At 43.4% G+C, this 24,972-nt stretch overlaps 1 protein-coding gene across 1 annotated transcript in view; it reads right to left on the reverse strand.

Annotated features, from left to right (window-relative positions):
• Positions 1-963: 963 nt before the first annotated feature.
• The window catches only part of GABRG1 (gamma-aminobutyric acid type A receptor subunit gamma1), a 58,233-nt gene continuing 34,224 nt past the window's right edge, over positions 964-24,972 (reverse strand). The window contains exons 4-9 of the mRNA XM_033160511.1: positions 17,187-17,407; positions 13,908-13,990; positions 12,400-12,537; positions 10,877-11,029; positions 8,295-8,506; positions 964-1,325 (exon numbers count right to left, since the gene is read on the reverse strand). Coding sequence (XP_033016402.1) covers positions 1,050-1,325; positions 8,295-8,506; positions 10,877-11,029; positions 12,400-12,537; positions 13,908-13,990; positions 17,187-17,407 — 1,083 coding nt within the window. The 3' untranslated portion in view covers positions 964-1,049. The remainder of the gene's footprint in view (positions 1,326-8,294; positions 8,507-10,876; positions 11,030-12,399; positions 12,538-13,907; positions 13,991-17,186; positions 17,408-24,972) is intronic.

Here is a 24,972-nt window from a genome sequence, read left to right on the forward strand (position 1 = left end):
GCAACCCAATTCCAGTGATGCCAATCTCCAGGGCTGCTTTTAAAGGTTAAATACAATTACATCAGGGAATTCAATCATGGATTAAAAAGGTAAAGGACCCCTGACAGTTAAGTCCAGTCACGAATGACTCTGGGGTTGCAGCGCTCATCTTGCTTTACTGGCTGAGGGAGCCAACTTTTGTTTTTCTGGGTCATGTGGCCAGCATGACTAAGCAGCTTCTGGTGAAACCAGAGAAGCAAACGGAAATATCGTTTACCCTCCCACTGGAGCGATACCTATTTATCTACTTGCATTTTGATGTGCTTTCAAACTGCTAGGTTGGCAGGAGTTGGGACCGAAGGTTGGCAGGAGCTGGGACCAAGCAATGGAGCTCACCCCGTCATGGGGATTCGAACCACTGACCTTCTGATTGGCAAGCTCTAGGCTCAGTGGTTTAGACCACAGCGCCACCCGCGTCCCTAATCATGGATTACCCCCAATGAATCACATGTAGTTTGGTATTCAGTGTCGTTTTTCAGCCCTATCCAAAAGTTGGTCTGAGCAGGAAGAACTGTTTGGAGCTGACTTCATCACATTAAAGTGATTTATTTGTCAATGGGTTTAAATGGCCTTAAATCCAATTACTCTGTGAACATAAGCTGTTGACTAAATCTTTCTTCAGAGTAGTCTCTGTTTCTTAAGGCTTTGTCAGCTTTGGTGTAAGAGCTGCAACAAAATTATCCACTTCAAACAATTATTGTTGTCTTTAAACAAATTATAAGGAAATTCCTAGTCTAGTTTTTAAACCACGGATCTTTGTAAAAATTAGTGGAAAAATGATGGAAAACATAAAAACCCAACTTTCCAAACGGGTTTTCAACCAGCTTTGTAAATGGTCAAGATAGAAAAGTTCTAGTGAACATTTTCTCAATTTCATTTCCGCATCTTGAAATGTCAACATAAAAACTAAATGAAATGATACGCTGGGCTTTAACCTTTTAATCTTATTTACTGTGGTGTGTTTCAGAGTGTCAGTTATCCCTTTTTCAAGATTGTCAAATATCTGGCATTTAGAGGTAAAGGTAACCAATCCAGTAGACAAGGTTGAACAAAGCGAAGGCTGTGGGAAAGAAGATCCGGGAATAGGAGTCAATTTTGGCCACGCGGATGTGTATTCGTCCTTCTCTCCACGATCCCGTGCGGCAGTCGTCAAAGCAACAAAAGAAGCTGGTGCAGTCTTTCCCTTCAAGGCACTCATATCCATAATTGCCACGATGTTCTTGAAGGTGACGGAGATTGTTGATTGGAATTAATGTTGATCCAGGGCGGACAGGAAGTGCAGGAGTCTAAAGAAAATGATAACAGGTTAAGGCTCAGCTTTTACGAACTACTTAAAAGCCCGTCAAGTTCAATGGAGAGAGGAGAAAAGAAGAGGAAGAACTTCTCAACCCCACTCTCTGTTAGGAGTCATGACCCCCCTACCTCTCTACCCCCACTTAATTCAACTTCAAACTCCTCATTGTGAGCAAGGGTCAGTCAATGATTACAATGTCCTGGTCATGTTACTTTCTCCTGATTTATTTCTCCTCATATGCTTTTGTTCAAGTTATTAAGTAAAGTATTATCAGTTTCTTTTGTCTCTGGACTCTATGTTATTCAAGCGACTCTGCTAACACATCACACATTATGTGTCTAGGCTGGCCCAGCCATTAGACAGGGTGGGTCTGCTGCAAACCCCTGAGATGCCACTCCCATGGGCACCCCGCTTGGGCACTCCCATGGGCACCACCAGTGGTGGAGAAGCAGTGCCAACAATGGTGCCAATTTCAGGCAAGGTCATGTCCGTTTCAGGTGAGATCTCACCTGAAGTTGGTGTGATCCGACCTGAAATTAGTGTCGATGGCACTTCTCTGTCAGTGGTGGATGAAGCAGAGTGAGTGGCAGAAGGTGGCAGTAGCAGCAGCAGGTGGCGGTGGGTGTGGTCTCAAGCAGTGAAATGGAACACGCCGCCCCTGTTTGGTGTACACCTAAATCAGGCATGGCCAAACCTGGCCCTCCAGATGTTTTGGGACTACAACTCCCATCATCCCTAGCTAGCAGGACCAGTGGTCCGGGATGATGGGAACTGTAGTCCCAAAACATCTGGAAGGCCTAATTTGGGGATGCCTGGTCTAGTGTTTAAAATAAGGATGCTCTCTTAAAGAAAAATCATCAAGTGTACACCTAAAAGTACACACGTCAGTGCACAGCAGTAAAGAATGTGTCAAATGAACACACTCCATGGGAAAACCTGGGCTTGTTCCCCAGCAATTAAGCAGCTCTGTTTTCATCTTTTGTCCTCCAAGCCATTATTTATCATTATCTTCTTCAAGTTTTGACTAAATATTCAGTGATATCTTCCTAAGGTGGATTATGCATTGTTTCTGAACTTAGCAGTATCACTACAGTTCATACATTTAAATGTCCAAGGAGGAGCATTATGCATGAATAAAATATTTTACTGTAGGCACATCAGAAATAAACAACTATCTGACTTTTAGAAGAGACCTGAAGGCAGCCCTGTTCATGGAAGTTTTAAATGTTTGAAGTTTTATTCTGTTTTTAATGCTATGTTGAAAGCCGCCCAGAGTGGCTGGGGAAACCCAGCCAGATGGGTAGGGTGTGTATGAATGAATGAATGAATGAATGAATAATATTTCATTCCAGTAGAGAATGAAGTGGGATGCAAGGGATCTTTCTCACAATAAAAATCTTAAGTAACAAGATCTGTGAAACAGTCCAGTTTTAATAGGTCCTAACAGGCTCACTGGCATACTCTGGTCCATGGGGTCACGAAGAGTCGGACACGACTGAACGACTGAACAACAACAACAACAACAGGCTCAAGGGTAAGACTTTTTAGAGAGATAAGTATGTGGTTAAGTTCACTATCCAATACGCATGTCGAAAGACCAAATGCTAGAATAATGGAAGGTTAATGCTAAAGATGTATTTGTTTTATTTAAGTGTGTTTACTTCCTACTTTTCTTCCATCATGAAACTCAAGGTATACATGAAATTATAGGGTAATATAAATGCAAGGATTAGGAATCAAATCATATGGAGCCTAATAACTTGAGATACAATATTATTAGACCCAAGAGTTTGTGAAATGTTGACTTTCCAGAGATAGTGCCTTGTCTTGGAATGAAGGTCTTCAAAGCCTGTTCACAACCCAGGAATGGAGCCGAAATAGTCCAGCAACCACTGGAGCTACTCAAAGTTACTGAAATTATATGATTAAATTTTAAATAGGTATTTTCATACAAGCTGCTTTTTCAGCATTCTTGGTAGCGTTTAGGATCTAACCGAGCCAATTACCATCTGCAGTGTTGTTAAAATGCAAAGCTTAAACACATTTTAATACAGCAGGCAGATAATTTCCTCTTTGTGCGAAGAAATAAAAAGTTTTGGATGGGACACATTTCTGACATATTGGTTACTAAACGATGATATCTTGCCAGTAGAAAGAATCTAATCTCCTTAATTGAACCGTAAGCATTGCAGAAAAGAGGTGGGCAACAAAGATGGGTATAATTCCTCTACTACCAAATGGCCATATTAGTTAACTGTAGCTGTACAATTTATGTGATATATATATATATATATATTGCTGCCATTATTTCATTGTATAAATGTTATTATTCCCATGGAATTATCATATATACTGATAGCAATCTCAATCTCAGTTCTCTCCCTATGTGGATCCCAATGTGGCAAAAGTGGTACCATCCGTGCACAAGAGGGGCATATCAGTAAGCTTGGGATAACCCAAAGGTTTTCAGAACTACAAAAAAATATTTAGGGGGAAACACCTAAGGACCCTCATAAAACGATGCTCCACTACACTGATGGCATAGAGGGGACCTGGAAGCTGCTCTTCCAGTTTGTGCAGGGAGCTATCTGTGCATGAAATAATGCACAAATCAGAACTGGGGCACATCAGATTGTGCTGTTTTGGGCAGCTGTCCAGACTGTCTATATAGCAGATAACAAGTAGGCTAACCAATGAAAGAATAGGCGTTTGCTTTGGCAATATTTTAAAAATTACCAGCAACAAATACACACACAGGGTTGTGTTCAACATTAGCCTTACTCATATTAATGAGTAATGTGGCAGCTAGACTGGTGACTGGGAGTGGCCGCTGAGACCATATAACACCAGTCCTACAACGGCTCCCACTACATTTCCGAGCACAATTCAAAGTGTTGGTGCTGACCTTTAAAGCCCTAAACTGCCTCAGCCCAGTATACCGGAAGGAGCATCTCCACCCCCATCATTCAGCCCGGACACTGAGGTCCATCTCTGAGGGCCTTCTGGCGGTTCCCTCACTGTGAGAAGCAAGATTACAGCGAACCAGGCAAAGAGCCTTTTCGGTAGTGGCGCCCGCCCTGTGGAATGCCCTCCCATCAGATGTGAATGAAATAAATAACTACTGGTACCTGACTTTTAGAAGACATCTGAAGGCAGCCCTGTTTAGGGGAGTTTTTAATGTCTGATGTTTTATCACATTATTATTATTATTATTATTATTATTATTATTATTATTATTACTGATGTGTTGAAATTAGAGGACATGAGCAAAGTAGGTCCATTTAATTCAGTGGGTGTACTGGAACTTAGATACAACCCTCTGTCCAGAAAGTGAAAATGTGGTGAATTGAAGCTGCTGTAAAGATTGGTTTCAGCATTAAGATTTGATATAATGCACAGTGAATTAAATATGAGATGATGCTTTCTGTCCTAATTCTTAACTTAGCCATTCTTCCATTTCAGAAAGCTCTTTGCAGTCCTCCTGATTCCAGTTCAGTGATCCTTTATTACAGTGCTTGGGAATTTCCATATTTTTTAAAAAAAATAATCTCAACATCATAGTAACGAAAAGTAACTTCTTATTTATTTATAGGAGAAGGCTAAATTTATATATTACTTAATGATATGCACCATATTAATATTTTAGTATGTTTACCCTGTGGGGATTATTAAATGTTCATGTTTCTGTGCACTGGTCTCTTTTGAAGTTCAAAATAATTGAAGAGACGAATGGTAATTGTTATTTAGAGTGACTGAGACAGAGGTATAAAAAAGGAGCTCTCTCCAAACATAACAAGATGACTACTGAACATCACCCAGGTACCCTGTGACAAATTTCAAACAATATCAAAATGATTAGAGGACTAGAAGAAGCATGAGATCTTCATTACTCTCTAGCTGAAGTGCATATAGACAAAGAAAAGGAAAAATCTAGAGTGCTTTTTGTGTTTTGGCTCCTAGTGGGAAATTTAGTACCACTGAAATCAATGGTGGAAGTGAACATAATTATGTGCAAGTGTGTGACTGCCAAGTATTGATATACATTTACCTGAGATTTCTATCTCACTAAGCAAGGTTGCACTGCATGCAAAAACTGAAAGCCAGCTTCAAAATTCTGTGCTACGTATATGCAAAATGCATGCAGCACAATATTCAGCAATACTCTGTCACTGCATTCTTAGCAAAGAACTGAAGACGTCTCCCCAAAACTGTCTCTGGGCTCTGCTTTTATATTGACCAAAACTGCCAGCTCCGCCACCAGCTCTAGTTTGTACCCCTTAACACAGAGGGCTCCCCCCCCCAGCCCCAGCCAGGCACCAACCAGATTTTTAAAAAGATGTCTCTGTACACATTCGCAACTTAAAATGCAGTGAGGTCCCCTTTCTTCACTGTGTTTGAAACTACATTTGCACCGTATTGTACACATGAGCATGGTTGGGAATGATTGTAAGTTGTCCACTATGTATCTGCATCAGTAGGTGGAGATGGGATGGTGATGGATTTAGCCAATGAGCCGTTCTCCATTTGGGTCAAGGCCAGTTTTTGAGTGGGAAAGCATTAAAATGCAGTAGTTCATAAGAAACGACAGGATGGATTGTGACTAATGCCATGTGTACACAGCTTCCCAAGTCAGTATTGGGAGCAACAGGGCTGGCCCTATGATGAAGCAGAGTGAAGCAGCTGCCTCAGGCAGCAGATGCTGAGGTGCGGGGACTGGACGGAGGCAGCAGTGCTATGTGGTCTGCCCGATTCCCCCTACACTAGCCTCCTGTCCCCAACTGTAGTGGAAGACACTGTCCTTTCACCAGTATTGGAGTAAGAGTCAACCAGAAGTCCAGTTGGCTTCTGTTTGTACCTAGGGGAAGAGTGCCAATTGCCTCAGGTGGCAAAATGTCTTGAACCAGCCCTTGGGAGCACACTGGGGTAAATGGGAGTGTGTGTGCAGCCTATATAGAAAATGGGCAAACTCTCTATGAGCCACCATGCAGGACCACACAAAACAGAGCAGGCACCTCTGATCACAGCCTGGTGGAATAACTTTCCCACTTGCATTTACAATGACCAAATACCAGCTCATGTACTGAAACCACAGTGAACATCAGTCTTGTTCTGCTATACTCGTACTGGGTCCCACCCCCTAGGGCAGGAAAATGGACAGACATGAATATGGTTGGCCTAATAGCACAGTCCTTTTTGCACCACAGAGCCTAGGGCTTGCCAATCAGAAGGTCGGCGGTTCGAATCCCCGCAACGGGGTGAGCTCCCGTTGTTCGGTCCCAGCTCCTGACAACCTAGCAGTTCAAAAGCACGTCAAGGTGCAAGTAGATAAATAGGTACCACTCCGGTGGGAAGGTAAACGGCATTTCTGTGCGCTGCTCTGGTTCGCCAGAAGCGGCTTAGTCATGCTGGCCACATGACCCAAAAGCTGTACGCCGGCTCCCTCGGCCAGTAAAGCGAGATGAGCGCCACAACCCCAGAGTCCTCCACGACTGGACCTAACGGTCAGGGGTCCCTTTACCTTTACTTGCACTGAGTTCCTCCCCCAGGGCAGTTTTATTCCAGGGCGGGAAATGGACAGACATGAATATGGTTGGCCTAATAGCACAGTCCTAACTTTGCACCATCCAATGGGCTGATAGTCACCTTGGAGTCAGAAAAAGAGTCAGGTGAGCACAGTGGCAGCGCTTCATGCTCCAGCACTGGGGGTGGAGAGCAGGTAGGGGCATGGCTGGCGCACGTCCCGGGGGCATGGCACACATCCTGGGGGTGTGGTGTGACACCTGTGAGGGCATGGCACCCAGCAGGGGGGCAGCCCCGATGGCACCCCACCAGGATCTTGGTGCCGGGGGCGATGCGCTCCCCCCACCCCCTCTTCCTCCACCAGTGGGTGAGCGTTTTCCCATCTTTGCTATTTGACTCACTGTAGAACACATATTATTTTGATATAATTACAAAGACATAAACAGAGACAGACCCATGCTATGGCTATCTCTCCCGTAACTAAGCAAATTGCTGATTCACAGATAGTATGAGTTTGTTGTTGTTTGTTGCAAAAAAAATTGCCTGAACAGATGGAGGTGTTTTGCTAACCTAAGAAACAAAATGTATTCCCGGTAGATGGTGCTGTCACTGCTATGGGGACCAATGCTGAGGGTTTTGCTTGTTGTGATAAAACAAACAAACGGAGGGGTTGAGTCAGCCTAGGAGTTGGTGGGTCCTGAGCCAGCCCCACTGCTGTCACATGACTGCACTGCATCTACTCGTGACTGGCCTTCGCCACCCCCATTGTGCTTCCTTCCTGGCTGGCGTGCTTGGCAGGGTTGCAGAAATGGAGATGGCCCCACCACTCCAGGAAGACTTCAAGGCAACAACTGGGGTTTGGATTAAAACCTTACCAAGTTTTTTTTAAAAAAAAAAATAGAAAGGAGGGAGGGAAATGGGTTAAAATGAATTGTTCTGAATTTTATAAGAATGGGTGATATTTTAAATACAGTTATTGTCAGTACTAAATTTGTAAACAAGATTAATTTGGGTTTTCCTTTGTCCAATAATACCTGGACGGCCACAGGTTTCCCCATCCCTGCCTTACAGTATATCTGACCTCGATTTTTCCTACTCCCCATGCAATATGAGAACTGGGAAGACTATGCACCTGTCCTTTATTCCTGCTAATCTCTTCCCTTCTGCTTTGTCACGGAATGGAATTTCTGGCTCTGATATTATCCAGCATCCTGCAGCCAAAGGATTGTATCAAATTAAAGACGTAGGCTGAATTCAGGATAGCCTACAACGCCATTATTTAAGCATTCGTAAGGATCCTGTCTGTAAACGTTAAAGAACGGCATTGTTGTTTGCTAAAATGTCAGGTCTGCAACCTTGCTCCTGAAACATTTCCTTCATAATAAAACGTTAGGACCGAGGAGATAAAAAATGCTAGAATTCTCTAGTTATTCACACTTACTGAGGACTTGTTTTTGGATTTCTTGTCTTTCTCTTCGGCCCCCTTTTTGTTGTTGGTGAAATAATGCAAGGTGCCATACTCCACCAGGGCAGCAAACACAAAAATGAAACACACAGAGACAAAAAGGTCCATTGCTGTTATGTAGGAAACCTTGGGAAGAGACTTCCTTGCAATTGTACTCAGCGTGGTCATGGTCAACACAGTGGTGATGCCTGTTAAAATATAAATATATAACAGAAATGGTTTCACCAAGAGAACTTGCAACAATGCTTAGGCTGTAACCCTATACCCACTTGACCTGGGAATAACCCCCCATTGAGAGGATAAGGCTAGTCATCAGAATGGGGGTATTTTACCTCCACTGTTGGAAGTTAGATGCCTCTGAGTATCATTTGCTGGGCAGAGTGCTGTTGCACTTGGGTCCTGGTTGTGAATTTCCCATGGACATATGGTTGGCCACTGTGAGTGCTGGACTAGATAGACCTTTGTTTGGTTTGATCTAGCGGGGCTCTTCTTAAGGTTCTTAGGAACTCAGTTGGACTTACTTCTAAGTAGACACACATAGGATTACAGTCATATCTTGGTTCTCGAATGACTTAGTTGACCAACAATTCGGAATGCCACCAACCCGGAAGTAAGTGTTCTAGTTTTTGAACTTTTTCCGGAAGCTGAACATCCGACACGGCTTCCGCAAGAGTGCAGGAAGCTCCTGCAGCCAAACGGAAGCCGCACCTTGTTTTTCGAATGGTTTCGGGAATCAAATGGACTTCTGGAATAGATTAAGTTCGAGAATCAAGGTATGACAGTATGCTGTTAGGTGTTAATATTCTAGAGATGATTAAACTATGGATCATTCCTGATGTACAAGGGAAACATTTGTGTGAAGCAGATACCAAAAGCAATTACAATATGGTTCTATAAGGATGCAAACTCGTGAAAATATAGATCCAATTCTGGTTTTGGTTACATAGTTTTAGTGTTTTAACTGGGTTATTTTTGTCAGTCACTTTGCAAACCTGCTGGCTGGAAAGCAGGATAGAAATAGAAGCAAGGAAGCAAATAAAAGCATTACTACTGCAGGCATCCTTTTACACACCCACCCACACACTTAGACCTGGGTACTCATACTTTTGTTTTAAAGGTTGCATATATCTCTTAAGACATTTTCGCCCCACTAATTTTTCTATTTCGTTCATTATATAAAAAGTTGCTGCATAGGTTTTGGGTCATTCTTTACATTTGTTGTTTTGTACTCAACAACAACAACAACAACTTTGTTTTAAGGGTATTTTAATAACAGGTTTAATCATGCTTTACTATAGAAGGCTTTGTGGATGAAAAACAAAATGCAGCTAAATATAGATTTTACCTTTATTGTGCCTATTCCCCCATTTACCATTTTCTCAAACAGCACAAAGGACTGGTGACCCTGTTCACATGATGCTTTCTCAACATTTAACAGATTAAAATCACTATTGCATTCAGTTATTTAATTTGGAAGTCCAAAGGGAGCTCAAATGGGAGGAAAGCAGGGGACAGAAGACAGAATTTGGTACCTAAAGGTATACAGTTGTTCCAAGATATGCCTTACTCATATGGCCAGCATGGTTCCTGTTTTAAAATGAGACCAGATGGATGCCTTTGTGGGAAGTCTTTGTGTGTCGCTGTGGGTTAAACTACAAAGCCTAGGGCTTCCTGATCAGAAGGTCGGCGGTTCGAATCCCTGCAACGGGGAGAGCTCCCGTTGCTCGGTCCCAGCTCCTGCCAACCTAGCAGTTCGAAAGCACATCAAAGTGCAAGTAGATAAATAGGTACTGCTCCTGCGGAAAGGCAAAGGGCCTTTCCATGCGCTGCTCTGGTTCGCCACAAGCGGCTTAGTCCTGCTGGCCACATGACCCGGAAGCTGTATTCTGGCTCCCTCGGCCAATAAAGCGAGATGAGCGCCACAACCCCAGAGTCATTTGCGACTGGACCTAACAGTCAGGGGTCCCTTTACCTTTACTAGAGTTGAGCCAAGAGTTCAGGTTCTCTTAAAAGGTGAGCTATGGGGTGGGGGTTGGAGGGGCACACTGGAAAAGTAGCCAGTTCTTCTCTTGTTCTTATTTTAAACTATATCTTCGGAGCAGCTGCTGTAGCTCTGCTATTGGTTGCCCAGTGTCAAAGCTGGAATGTCTAAATTGGAAAGATACTACATCGTGATGTCAGTTTGTTCCAGAGGCACAGTTTTAGGGGAATGTAGTTGGTGGTACCCATCGGAGCTAACACAACTGGTCAAAAGTAAGCTAAGGAAAGTAGTTAAAACATGATTCTGCGCCTGTCAACGAGGACTGCTGAATCAAGGTAGCAAACCTGAATTTATAAAAGTGTGAGATGATTTCAGCCTGCCTCAACAAGCTCCATGTGTCTTGTGGAACACCTGCTGAATGTGGACCCACATTTCTAATGATGTCTGCCTTACTGCTGCCATTTTCATGCTTCAAGGAGAAAATATGTGCAGAGTCTGAAATTTTCTATGCCACAGAGAGGCATGCCAACCCATACAGGAGCATACATGAAGATGGGTTTGCAAAGAGAATAGCTACCTAATGATGTCCTCGCGGGCACTGCATCTTTATTAATCCAGAAGGAGACCCAGGAAAGGACTACTGTCAATATGCAAGGAATGTAGGTCTGAATGGTAAAGTACCCCATACGCCTACTCAGAACAAAGAAAATCGTCATGACAACGTAATCCCCTGCAAGGAAAAGAAAAGAAATTCGGTCAGTTATATCCTGCAAGTGATCTCCTGTTTTCTCTTCACCTCTCCCACCAAAAGAACACCTTATAATGTGGCTGGGAATTTGCTGCTGAGGAAGTGCTCTCTGATCAAATATCCTCAATGTTTTATGGAAGACCAGTGGCTGGCAAATATTTGGACATCCAGCCTGTGGACCAGGAGAAGCCAAATAAGTCGAGAACTGTATGTCTGCTCTAATTGCTACAGAAGGTCAAAGTGAGCAGCTGGGAGGTGAAGGGAAACTGTAATTATTTTCTTGTTGTTCTTTGGAATGATGTGGGTTCTGTTCATTGTTTTCTGTATCATGGAAACTCGATAAAACCATAGGTTATTAAAAATAAATTACTAAATCTTTGCCTATTTGGCTTCTAACAAAGAATGCGACAGTAATTGCATTTCTCTAGTTAGTATAATAGCAAACCCATTGTGAAAGGGTGTGTACTTGGTGTGCCATGTGGTGGGATCTTTCCTCCCTGTTGACCCAGCCAGAAATAAGACACAGATGCACCAAAACTGTATGGATGTTCCTGCAGTGGGTGAGTTGGGTGGGGCGCATGGCACACGGCTCCCAGGTTCTTGCTACTTCCTCAAACACAGCAGAGAGCACCATGGAGGAAGGTTGGAGGCACACAATGGGAAGACTCCGGAGGGACTGCTTAGGGGCAAACACTCCGCAGTGTGGGAACTAGACACAGGTATGAGGGAAGTGCACTCCCTTTGATGACCAGAGCTGCTTTGGTCTGGAAAAAAAAGACTAAGGTTCATTTTCACATTCTACTATATGAGTGAAAATAGCAGAGTCTGAAACATTACTCTGAGGTTGTTACAGCTAGGAAACACACACACACACACACACACACACACACACACATCTTCCACCAAAAAATGAGTCCAGAATAGGAATGTCAGAGAATTCTGACAAATAAGGACATAGGAGTAGAAACTGCCCAAGTCAGCTTATTCATTCCATGTCCAGAATGGAAATCAATCAACAATCAGTATTAGTTGTTGTTGTTTTCAGTCTGCAAATACCGGTAATACTTCCTCCTTCACCCTTAGCATTTTTGTTTCCTTTACTCTGAAGTGAACGAGGTGGAATAACATCACAACTCAATTTATATAATCAGTTACATCAATTGTGTAAGCTATGTGATTTCGTTGCAGCACACATCGAGATAAATAGTGCTGTTTTTAACAGAAGATGAGCTGTAGTGGGACAGAAACAGTGTTGCATGTGACGAAAACAGGGGGAAACAGAAAACAATGCCTACTTATACTACCCATAGTCCAGAAGTATCTAGTTTAAATAAATGTGGTTGTTTCCTTACCGGACTGTGTATGGGAGATATCTGTTGTATTACGTAAGCCTACAAATGCAAATTGATACAATCTCCAGTATTTGGGATCTGCCACTTCCACAGAGGACTTTTTCCATTTGTATATAATTTCATTCCTCGGATATCCATCTAGAAGAGAGTGGCACAACATTTGTACAAAAAAAAATCAAGCACCCTGTAGCAGTGAGGGGTGGTGTAATGCTGATACAGAATGTTTTAGCATGTTGTATATAACTACAGAACAACTTTCAGAGAATAGTCCAGTTCACTAATGGGTAAACGGTTTGTGGAGGTAAATAAGGATTCTTTTCCAAGTTATTGCTAAGAGTGATGGCAACAGGAAGACAGCCTTGAATTAAGAAGTTAGCCTCCCTTTGCAGTAGATTTGAGTAGATTTCAGGGCCGTGTGTGTACCATGATTCCATTATTAGAGCTGTAAATATATTCTTGGAAGTGTTACAGGCAATGCCTGCTGAAATCTCGGAAGCTGAAAGGGGCTGTTGAATATGATTTACCGAAGTTAGTAAAACCAGCATAAAGTATGCAAGTGATAAAAAAGAAAAGCAGAATTATGCATACTACAAGGAAGTATTGATTTACATTGGAGGGGGGGTGCTTGGATACGGAGTGGAGGACAGTAAGTGTGAATAAGCCCTGAGTCTTTGAAGGGAACGAATTCTGAAAGCACTTCCCATCTGGAGGACTAAAATAAAGGACAGCAATAAATCACAGTTTAAAGACATACGTAGTAGTTACATTTTATCCCCAATTAAGTTCAAGAACTGGAAAGAAACTTTGGTTTGTTTGTTTTTTCCCATTCTGCCCATGACAGTGTTATGTCCTTGTGAGCAGATTAGTTTTATAAGCTTACTGCCATTTATAACATTGGGTATAATTCTGAAAGCCACTGAAGCTAGAAATTCTTAGATAAATTTAGGATCAGTGGGAACAGCTGAAACTCAGTGCTGGAGCAGCTGCTTTGCATGCAGAAGGTCCCTGTTTCAATCCTCAGCATCTCCTGGAGACCCTGGAGCAATGAATAATAATAATAATAATAATAATAATAATAATAATAATAATAATAATAATAATTTATTTGTACCCCGCCCATCTGGCCGGGTCTCCTCGGCCACTCTGGGCGGCTTCCGACAAATATTAAAATATCACAGATTAAAAACTTCCCTAATCTTTATTTCTTCTACATTAGAATCTGAACCTGACAAACTTCCTTAGCAGGGGTTATGGCTCATGTGTATCAAAGCTCTGGATCTGTATAATAGGTTTCCCTCCTTGTTGTTGGCCTCGAGATGCAATGCCATTTCCCCACAGGCGAGTCGCTTCACCTAAACTGGAAAGAAGTGATATGCAATACCAAAAGTGCTCATGACACTTCAGACCTAAGTTGGTGCCAAGTGGAACAAAGCCCTCTGAACAGCCTGTTAATCAATGGGGCCTCCATTTAAAATGAGAAGAATTATATGAAACACTTTACCACCTACAGCTTGAAAACTCCAGGGGGCAGGAATGCTCATCCATGGGAAAGTTATGAAGCTGGAGATAACATTCGGCATTAATCGTCAACCTGGTTAGAAAGGGGAGAAAAGTGTGAGGGAATGAACTGGAAACGATTGGGCACTTTAACTAAGATGTCAAAGTCATTTCTCTTCGGTGGCAGAACCTTCCCACCCTAAAGAGGCACTACTATTATCATGTTCTGCACAGTCCCAAAAGCTGTTTCCCAGGCTGCAACACTTTAATGCATTGGGAATGAACACAGCACACATAATTAATTGAGAGTTTCACAGGTTTTAAGTGGACTTATACCAGTAAACATTAGCTGTGCCGGGTGGCTCTCTTTCCCGAAGAGCAGACAGCAGTATTTCTGTGCTGCGTGATGAGAAAGGAAGCCATCACAAAGCAGAGAAGGTACAAGGCGTCTCCTCCCATTGGTAAGTGAGTGTCTGGGATCAGGAGGAGCAGCCAGCTATGGGATTGTCACCTATGTCCCAGGTCTACTGCCACCACTGCACATCCTTTGCCTGGAAGATGTGTTGCCCTGACTGCAAGGTGCAATGGGGGGCCTTCTCCAAAAGGATGCAGAGTTTGCAAGCCCAGCAGTTGAAGGCTGTCTACACCAGTGTTTTTCAACCTTTTTTGGGCAAAGGCACACTTGTTTCATGAAAAAAATCACGAGGCACACCACCGTTAGAAAATGTTAAAAAAATTAACTCTGTGCCTATATTGACTATATATAAAGTAATTCTCTTGAATAGGAATCAAATAAACAAATTTTTCCCATGGCACACCAGGCAACATCTCGCGGCACACTAGTGTGCCGCGGAACAGTGGTTGAAAAACACTGGTCTACACAGTATACCTTTATAGCACATTTGAAACACACACACACACACACACAGACACACACACACCCCAAGAATACAGGGTAGTGTAGGTACCCTCACAGAGTTACAATTCCTAGCAACCTTCAACAAACCGCAGTGGCCAGAATTCTTTGAGGGGAACAATGTGCCTTGAAGGTGCTTTAAAGGCCTAGCGTGTATGCAGCCCAAGTCAAAGCAGTGAATGGAGAAGGGGTTTCTGTCCTTTTTAGCAGGCGGCTCAGCGTGGCTCCATTTAGCTACAGTGGGTGGGCATGCCACACACACCCTGGCATGCACACCCCTGCCCTGGGCACTAGCAGTGAACGCTCTGCCACTGCCTTTGAGGCATCTCTCGATGGCTCCCTGGAGCTTGTTGTCTCTGCACAGAAATGCTCAATGCTGGCCTGCTCCTACGCCACAGACCTGCGTGAAAGTGAGTCCTTGCAAGTCGGTCAAACCATGCAGGTGTGCAACAGACCAATGGCCAGAGAATTAAAAAATGTTGCTGAATGCGGATGGGTTGCGGGTGGCAGTCATGACGCTCTACGTGCATGTAAACAACTGGGCTCTGAGGTGCCTGGCTGGTGTTACCAATCGCAAGGAAAGTATGGCGAGGACAAACAACAGGGGAAAGCACATGCAACAGATCAGTTCTTTTCTGGCCAGAAAGGACACTAGGGTAAACAAGCGGTGACAGACAGAGGCACTGAGTTATTTATAGGGGGGAATGAGTTACATTACTCCCAGTTGGAGAGAACATGGGCTATGGCTGAGGTGAGTGCAACCCACTCCACTCATTGCAACCCACTCCACTCATTGCAACTAGCTGCTAATGCATTATCTAAAAAAAACACCCATTCCAACCCCTCAGGGAAGGCCTTTAAATTCAGAGTTTAAAATTGTCATAGTCCGATGGTACCTCTGTGTGTTTGTTATTTGTAGCGGCCCAGTCAGCAACTCTCCTTATTTCTCCCTTAACTCCCAATCTGTATTTTGCAAAGTACACTCTTTTATACCAATGAAACATTAGAACAGGAATCTCTCTCTCCCCCCCCCCTGCCCCCCGCTTCAGTTTGGCAGCACAAGATACAGCAACTGGCTGGCCTTAGGGGAGCAAAATAAGCAAATTATCAGCCTGACAACAAAAGAAGCAGGTTTGAGAATTGCCAGCTCTCCCCTCTCCCCTCCAGCCTCCTTCCATGGACAGAACGCCATAGAGAAAGGGAAGGTGCCAGAGACTCTTGGGGAGCCAAATAGCCCAAAGGGTTGTCAGATCCTTTTACTGCTACTACAGTCGCTAACAGCTGAACTTTGCTTTGTTTTCCAGAATGCTCTCACCTTGGGCAAGTCCCCTGTGCACAAAAATGCAGTTGGAAACCATGGGGCTACGTGCTCAATTCAAAAAACTCAATTTACCAGCTTGTCCGCTGACTTAATGAAGCTGCGTGTTAGGTGCAGTTTTGTTGACCAGGACTGAAAACCCCCAGACCCAGGAGTGGGGAGCCTCTGGTCCACTGCTGGACTACAAATCCCATCATCTGTGGCTATTAGCCATATTGGCCCGGGCTGAAGTCTGGTGGGAGAGCTATGGGTTCTTATCCCTCCCTCCTTGTCTCTAAGATGTGCCAAACTTGCATTGAGATTTCCGGGGGGTGGGGGGCTGATGTAACAAGAAGGACAAGAAAGAGTGCCCTATTTGCAGCTACAGAAGCTTCCTCCGTAGACATGATTTGGGAATTCAAAAGATACTTTGGTTAAATCAATATAATTAAGCTTTGTTTGATAAGTAAGATGTGTGTAAAATTGCATAGGAATAATTAAAAATAATTGCCAAGTACAGTACCTGCAGTTGTATTATTATTATTATTATTATTATTATTATTATTATTATTATTATTATTATTTGCAGCAGCACATTACCTGACATTTTCAGAAGTCAAAATAAAAATTCTTTGGTTTTCCTAAAGCAGTTTATGTGCTTCTTCATCAAAGATAGACTTCCCAAGCTGAATGTTGTCTAATAACAAATAGCAGATTTGAATTCCTTATGCCCCCCCAAAAAAACAGATTTTAAGACTCCCCGCTGAAGAAATTTGCAAAAATTAAGTTTCACCCCCTAAAATGGCACTCCCTGCTGCTGCAGTTCTTTCTGAATTCTAGGCAGGAAATTCTGCTTAGCAGTGTTGATTTACTTAGACTGTAACCCTACGCACATGTCTTTGAAGTAATGTTTCTTGAAAAAAGCAGGACTTGCTACTGAGTACACATGAGTAGAATTAGGCTGCAAATCCTGCAACTTTAAATTTTCAAGAGCAGTACTGTATGCAAAATTAGCAATTAACAGGGAACAATGGTGAAGAGAACTGAAAATTCTCAGTGGGTGGTTAAGAACTCTACCTTAGGGTATATAAAACACGTCCATCACTCCAAATGCGAAGCAGGCGATTTGGAGTTGTGATCCAATGGGCATCTGATTTTCTTGAGTTCCGGAAGAAAGTGTCTGGAATCCAAATTTTTCCAACCATATTGCTATTTAGCATAAGTACTTTCATGGTGCTATTAAATTTCAAGCGACTGTCATACCAAGTCTGGGCAAAAATGATATCTATGGTGTACTCCTGGGAAAGGAGAGAGAGAATAATTTCAGCATAAGGTATCAAACTGGATAGTAAAAACACTGGAATCAGTCTAGGACAGCGGTCAGCAAACTTTTTCAGCAGGGGGCCAGTCCACTGTCCCTCAGACCTTGTGGGGGGCCGGACTATATTTTGAAGAAGAAAAAAATGAATGAATTCCTATGCCCCACAAATAACCCAGAGATGCATTTTAAACATTCTACTCATGTAAAAACACCAGGCAGGCCCCACAAATAACCCAGAGATGCATTTTAAATAAAAGGAAACATTCTACCCATGTAAAAACATGCTGATTCCCGGACCATCCACGTGCCGGATTTAGAAGGTGATTGGGCCGGATCCAGCCCCCAGGCCTTGGTTTGCCTACCCATGGTCTAGGTTCAGATCCTACGGGTAGTATCCAACTAAAATGTCCTACATATAAGCAGGGCTTTTTTTTCAGCTGGAACTCACTGGAACTCAGTTCCAACACCTCTCAAGTAGGCACCATTGTGCATTTTAGGATAAATTCACACTAAACTGCTGCCAAATATCAATGAGGTCTTTAAAAAAAAAATCATGAATTGCTGTGGAAATGTGGAGAACATATTTTCAGATGGGGAAAATGAGAAACTGAAACTGGAAAGATTCATCTATCCCTACTTCTGAGCAAAGACATGTAGGGTTTGGGTTTTCTGGTTTCCACCCCTCTAAGCCATTTGAAGCACAGGAGGAGGATAGCAGGCTAAGGACTGCAATACCTCAAGGACCACCTCTTTCCATATGAACCTACCCAGACCCTGATATCGTCTTCTGGGGCCCTTCTTCGTGTGCTTCCTCCTCAAGAGGTCCAGAGGGTGGCGACACGAGAACGGGGCCTTCTCTGCAGTGGCTCCCCGTCTGTGGAATTCCCTCCCCAGGGAAGTTCGCCTGGCGCCTTCATTATACACCTTTAGGTGCCAGGCAAAAACGTTCCTTTTTAACCAGGCCTTTGGTTGACCTGATCAACTTCCCATACCCTTTTAAAATGTGGCTCTTTTGGGGGTGCATTACTGGGTTATTGTTTTTATTTTTATTTTATATACTGGGATCTTTTTATGGGAACTGCCCTGAGACCTCCAGGTCTATAAATTCAATAAATAATGAATAATAATAATAATAGCAGGAGCATGCTCACTGCCATCACATTCCCAATGCTTGGATCCATCACCCTTCTCACACATCTGAGGGGTTGTGTCTGCAGAAGGGAGCCTGTGTAGTCTCCTTGTGTGATTTAGAACCTCGGATGATCAGCTTCCATGAGCAGAGAAGGCTATGGAGTTATTTACATGCAACTCCATGTCTGGCTCCCTCATCCCAGGCCAACGTGTGAACTTCTAGCAGTGAGGCATCGCTACCATACATGCAGCACAATATGAGATAAACAGGAAATAAAATGTCGAAACAAAATAGGAAATTCTTTCCAGTAGCACCTTAGAGACCAACTGAGTTTGTTCTTGGTATGGTAGCGATATACTTCGTAGATACTTCTTCGTATCTGAAGAAGTGTGCATGCACACGAAAGCTCATACCAAGAACAAACTCAGTTGGTCTCTAAGGTGCTACTGGAAAGAATTTCCTATTTTGTTTCGACTATGGCAGACCAACACGGCTACCCACCTGTAACAGGAAATAAAATGTAAGGGTCAATGACCTCCTGCAAGCATCTACAACAAACTCTTAAGGAGCTGCGGTCAACCAGAGCTCCCTGGTGTGTACCTGTATGAAGCACGTTTGCAAATATAGGTATATTTTATTTACACGTTGCACATTCAGGGGTACACCTTAAAGATTGTTGGTGTACGCCTAAAATCTGTAAGGTGTGAAGAGGCCCTGAGATTGCTGGCGTCAACAGCAAACATTGAGCTGCCTGTATGCCACAAACGTAGGATTTCAACCTCTGAATTTAGTTCTAATTAGGTAATCTGGTTTCTACATGGGGAAACTGAGCTAAGTAGCACACACTGTGGAGCCTCTCTAATCACAGCTGCCAACATTATATATATATATATATATATATATATATATATTTAGTGAAAGCGGCTGGGTGCCAAGCTCTTGAAAATCAGCTTCATTCAATTACAGATCTAGCTTCTAACTTTAGGCATCTAATTCCAGTAACCCTGCCTGCATTCTATGTCTATAAACTGATGAATTCCTGTGGTGTGACACGGTCACATTGTTCCTCTTTCAAGAAGTTGGATTAATATTTTTAATACAGTAGGAGCAGATCAAAGGAGGAACATCACTCATTTAGATTTCACTGAGAAGTCTGCTTTGACTGCCAAATCACCTTTATTTTTACGTTCCAATTCCCGCGACTTTCACGCGACTTTTTCTATTGTTCTGTAGCCCTTTTCAATATGATTACTACTTCCATGGCCCGTTTTTTAGCCCAGTTCCTGTGCTTTGTTTCAAATGAGTTTTCTATGTGCCTGAAAATGGATAGAACTGCCTTTGCTGAAGTTCCTCCTATGAGTAAGGAGATGTCAGCAGGGAAGCCCCAAAGTATTCAGAAGCACAAAACCAGTTAGCAAAAAACTGAGAGGGGGAACCCAAAAAAACAGCCTAGTAATGGCTATGCACACTCAGTGGCCACAGAATGCCAACCAAGGTTGTGTATGTTACAAAGCCAGTGATGAGGGGGAAAGGAATGAAGTATCATGGAGAAAAGCATGTACTGTACCAACCACTTGGGTTTCATGACTCTCTCTGGCTTAGTTTCATGACAATAGTTTACATGAAAGGCAAGACACTTGAATAATAAGAAATAGCAAAATGCCACACTTGCAGGAAAGGTGGTGCATTTCAATGGCTCCTTGGGTTGCAGTGTGCTTCTGTGGGTCTAAAGACGCGCGGTAAACACAACATCTCTGAGTGTAGACTACTCCCCATGACTAAATGACCGTCAATTGTATAAAATAATTTAATAACTGGCTTTTACATGTTCATCAGAGCAATTCACAAATATGTGTTGTTAAGGGTAAGTTTCCTAATAGCATAAGAAGGATGCCCGCATGAGTCTAACATGAAGAAAGGCTGCTTCTTTAGAAAACTGTAGGTTTGTTTACTGCCTTTTCAGATCTCTGGGTAATAAAATGAAATAACACCATGAAAAAGTAGACAATTCTTTGAGCTATGAATTGATACTACAAATTACACACACACACACACACACACACACCCTGTCCACTACATCTCTCACACTGCATTCCTAATTTTCACACGGGGAATTTTCTTTTTAAAAGGCACATCAGTCACCTTTACATTTGGATGATACCTATCAAGCAACCAGATTGTAGCAAACTTCTCCATTGATGGACTACTGCAATGCGCTCTATGTGGGGCTACCTTTGAAGGTGACCCGGAAACTGCAATTAATCCAGAATGCGGCTGTGGAGAACTAGCCTCATGCCAGGTAGGGGTTAAATGTTCTGACAGTTAGAACCCTCAGGGGCGGGCTTAGCCTGGGTATAAAACACCCCTCCCAGTGGACAGTAAGGCAGTTGAAGTGTGGGCAGGAGGAGTTGAAGTTAAGTGCGGGGAGTTAGAGTTGGAGTTGAAGTGTGAGTCAAGAGATAGAGCTGGGAGTTTAGAGTCTTAGGTGGATGTTAGCAGAGAGGATAAAGAGATTGTGAAACGCGTTGTTATTGATATTTAGTTAACTATTAGAGGTATTAGGCCGGTAACATTTAGAGGTATTAGGCCGGTATAGGACAACTGTTATAAGCTTATTGAACAACCTTTATTTTATCAGCAACCACAAGCTTTGTACGCAATAAACATCTTTTTAGTTCACAATATCCTCGTCTGTGGTGAATGAAGTAAGCAAGATCCAGCTAGTAGTCTGAAGGGCTGCAGCTGGGGACTGTTTGTCGTTGGTGCAGCACTCATAGACCGTAAAACGTCCGGGGGTGGGCTGTACAGGGCGAAGGGCCCGCGACAGCGGCAGCTAGACTGGTGACTGGGAGTGGCCACCGGGACCACATAACACTGGTCCTGAGAGATCTACATTGGCTCCCAGTACGTTTCCGAGCACAATTCAAAGTGTTGGTGCTGACCTTTAAAGCCCTAAATGGCCTCGGTCCTGTATACCTGAAGGAGCGTCTCCACCCCCATCAATCAGCCCAGACACTGAGATCCAGCGCCGAGGGCCTTCTGTCGGTTCCCTCACTGCGAGAAGCAAAACTACAGGGAACCAGGCAGAGGGCCTTCTCGGTAGTGGCGCCCGCCCTGTGGAACGCCCTCCCATCAGAAGTCAAGGGAATAAACAACTACCTGACATTCAGAAAACACCTGAAGGCAGCCCTGGTTAGGGAAGTTTTTAAACTGTGATATTTTAAATGTATTTTAATGTTTGGTGGAAGCCTCCCAGAGTGGCTGGGGAGACCCAGTCAGATGGGCGGGGTACAAATAATAAATTATTATTATTATTATTATTACTCCCATGTCCTACAAGGCTTGGGTGATGTGGCACAAACTTCAAGAGCTGACGAAGAAGATCACTCCATTGTAGTAGGGGTGCTGGTTAATTTGACCTTAACAAATTCTGATATGAAACAACCTGATCTGCACCTCCTGCCTGGATGAGAACTTAGCCCTGTGCAAAGCCAAAATTTGGTGCCCTATCCTCTTGCCTTCCACTCTTCTCAATTCACTACATCAAAGTCGCTATGCCCTGCATAGAACTAATTGTGCTGCCCTAAATCGGCCTCTGCTTAGCTGTTCATTGGCTTTTCCACTTCCTGAATGTTCAAATGCAAAGTATATCAAAAATGCATTTAACAATGTGCAAAATGTGTGTTTTGGGATGTTATGTACTGAGCTTGGATCCTAGAACAATAGGTAGCTAGGATCCTAGAATGCAACAACCTGATTGGCCTGCAGGAGCAGACCAATCAGGCCCCAGGAGGAAGTTCATCAGCCTATCAGGTCGGTAGGATTCTAGAATGCAACAACCTGATTGGCCTGCAGGAGCAGACCAATCAGACTCCAGGAGGGAAGCAGAGTCAGCCAATCACACGGGACCCTTGTGTAAATAATGTATATGAAGCCTGAGGTTTTGGGGGAGAAATCAATCACTGTTCCTATGAGCTGAAATAAAGAGCATGAAATCACTACTCGACTCTGAGTATATTTCATGGGAGCAAATGCATTTCTTTAAATATGTATTCTAAAGCAGAAGAGGAATGAGAAAGATGTGAGCAAATGACATATGAAAGTGACACCGATGAGAAATTGGTTCATCAGATGAAATGGGTTGGAACATACTATGTGCACCTGCAAGAGCCATCATTCCATGCAGTAGAGGTTTACAAAGCTGCTAGAACATAAATGGGCAGAGAGTGTTCACGTTTTCTAGTTTACCCCTCTTTCCCTGCAGTTTGGCAGCAACCATCTAACATCCGACCCAAACATCTGCACCAATGCTCTATGTGCCATACCATAATTACAGGTGTGGGTACTAGTTCATCAGACTTTGGGCAGACATTCTTACCCATATAACATTCTCTTTTGATTTCATATCCAGACACTGTTTTTCATCTCCCACATAAACTGTAATAAGACATCCAGACAACCTCATTCTAGTTATTCTTCTCCCAACAGCATTCAGATCCATCACATTAAAAAGACTGCCATGCTTATCAGTAGGGGGGAAATTACTCCTCTTGACCAAGGCATGCATTTCCTCCCAATATCTTTCTTTATTCCTTAATGGAGCATTAGACTTTACAAATTGGCCACTTCATCTTGCAGAGCTTCTACTGGTCAGTAATTGAGTTTCTATTAATTTTAATCTCATGACAAAGGTAAGGTATTCATCTGAATAAATTGCTGTGCTGCCCAGAATAAGCAAACATTGTATCATCTTATGATGTTTACTCCGATAAATGCCACCATACCCTTTATACAATACAAATAAAAAGCATTTTGAGTTCCTGGGGAAGTGATACCAAATGCACCACGGCAGCCATGCAGTATGTGGGTCAGTGGGTTCATCTTCCCTGCACAGATTCCCCTGGGGCTGAACTGATCCTTGTTTTCCCCATTCCTCTTCACCCCACCATGCACACCTGGCCACACCAAGAATGGAACAGCTGCGAGCATCTCCCATATACCCATCCAGTCTTCTGCGTATCTGCATCATGCAAGTTACTCATCAACATCTGGAATATTGCTGGAAGGGAATATGAGAGGTACACTTGAACCTGCCATGGTCCTTCAGTGCTTGGACCTTAATATAGCCCTAGGTGGGTGGGCAGGTAGGAGACTGGACTTTATTTCATCTTTAGGAATCCTCCACATACAGCGAATGCACCTACTTTCTGGTTCAGCTGAACCTGGAATATGTCCTGAACTTGCTAGGTAGAAAATACAAGCTGTATCGTTTTAATGTTTTATTATTGTGAGTCGTGTCAAATGTGTCGAGCAGGCAGTTATGCACATTTATATAACAAATGCTGTTGTGTTTATTTTTATATTGCTCTGGAACAGTAGTTTGCTTCTGTGAGAAGGAAGCAGCAGCAGCAGCTACACAGAAACAAAATACGTTCTTTTTTAATATTTTAGGGCACGATCCTACACTGTAGGTCTGCAGGTTGAGGTGCGTGATATGTCGCTGATATGATGGATACAATGGTGCGGGACCTCAGATATGCTGCTGGAACACGTTGCGGAGCAGTTCTGCTGGCACAGATAGGCAAGCAGAAATGCTAAATTGGGACCAAGCTGAGGAGGATAGAATTTGGAGCAGCACAGTGGAGAATCACACTTAGGACACAAGCTATGCCCCTTCCGTCCACAACAACACGCTGGTCGTTGACAAAACTTTAGAACAGACCCAGACTTAGTGCAAGACATTTCATACTTTCTGACTTCAAGGGGAACTTTTCAAATAAATAACCCACTATGCACCAATTCCCCCCCACCCACCCATTTCACTATGGCAGAACATAGGATATGGGAGCAGATTTCCATCCCCTCTTACAGACCCAAGTTAAGCAGAGCCATCATTGACTGCCTCACCCGACTCTTTGTTGTCACCTTTGAACTTGCCTGATGCACAGCAGGGTGGAAGGGGAGCTGGTCACCGCCACCGCCACCAACAACAGAGGTTGGGGGGGTAGGTCCTGGAGGTGTGTGCCTAAGCCGTTTCTATTGCCACATGCATACAGCTCCTTGCCTGCCGAGCCACTTCATCAGACAGATGGAGCAAGCCTACATTCAGGGTGAGGGACTGTGGTAACAGGTGGATGTTGATGCCTGTCAGGGTAAGGTGGCCATCCATCGTGCCTGGGGGGGGGGGAGCAGAAGCAGGTTGCAGATTTTGCTGTTGCCCTGGAGGGCTTACAAAGTGTCTGTGGTGGGAGGCCGGATGCAGCCCTTGTCTGTAATAACCAGCTGGCCAGTCAGTTTTCCAGGGTCCTAAAACAATAAGTATCCATGAGCCTTCACCTTCCACAAGTTGGAAGGAGATGGGGATAGAGAAGGAGGAGATGGAGCTAGCATACTCTTCCTCACTGCCTCAA

Source organism: Lacerta agilis, chromosome 9, assembly GCF_009819535.1.
Source record: "Lacerta agilis isolate rLacAgi1 chromosome 9, rLacAgi1.pri, whole genome shotgun sequence".
NCBI lineage: Eukaryota > Metazoa > Chordata > Lepidosauria > Squamata > Lacertidae > Lacerta > Lacerta agilis.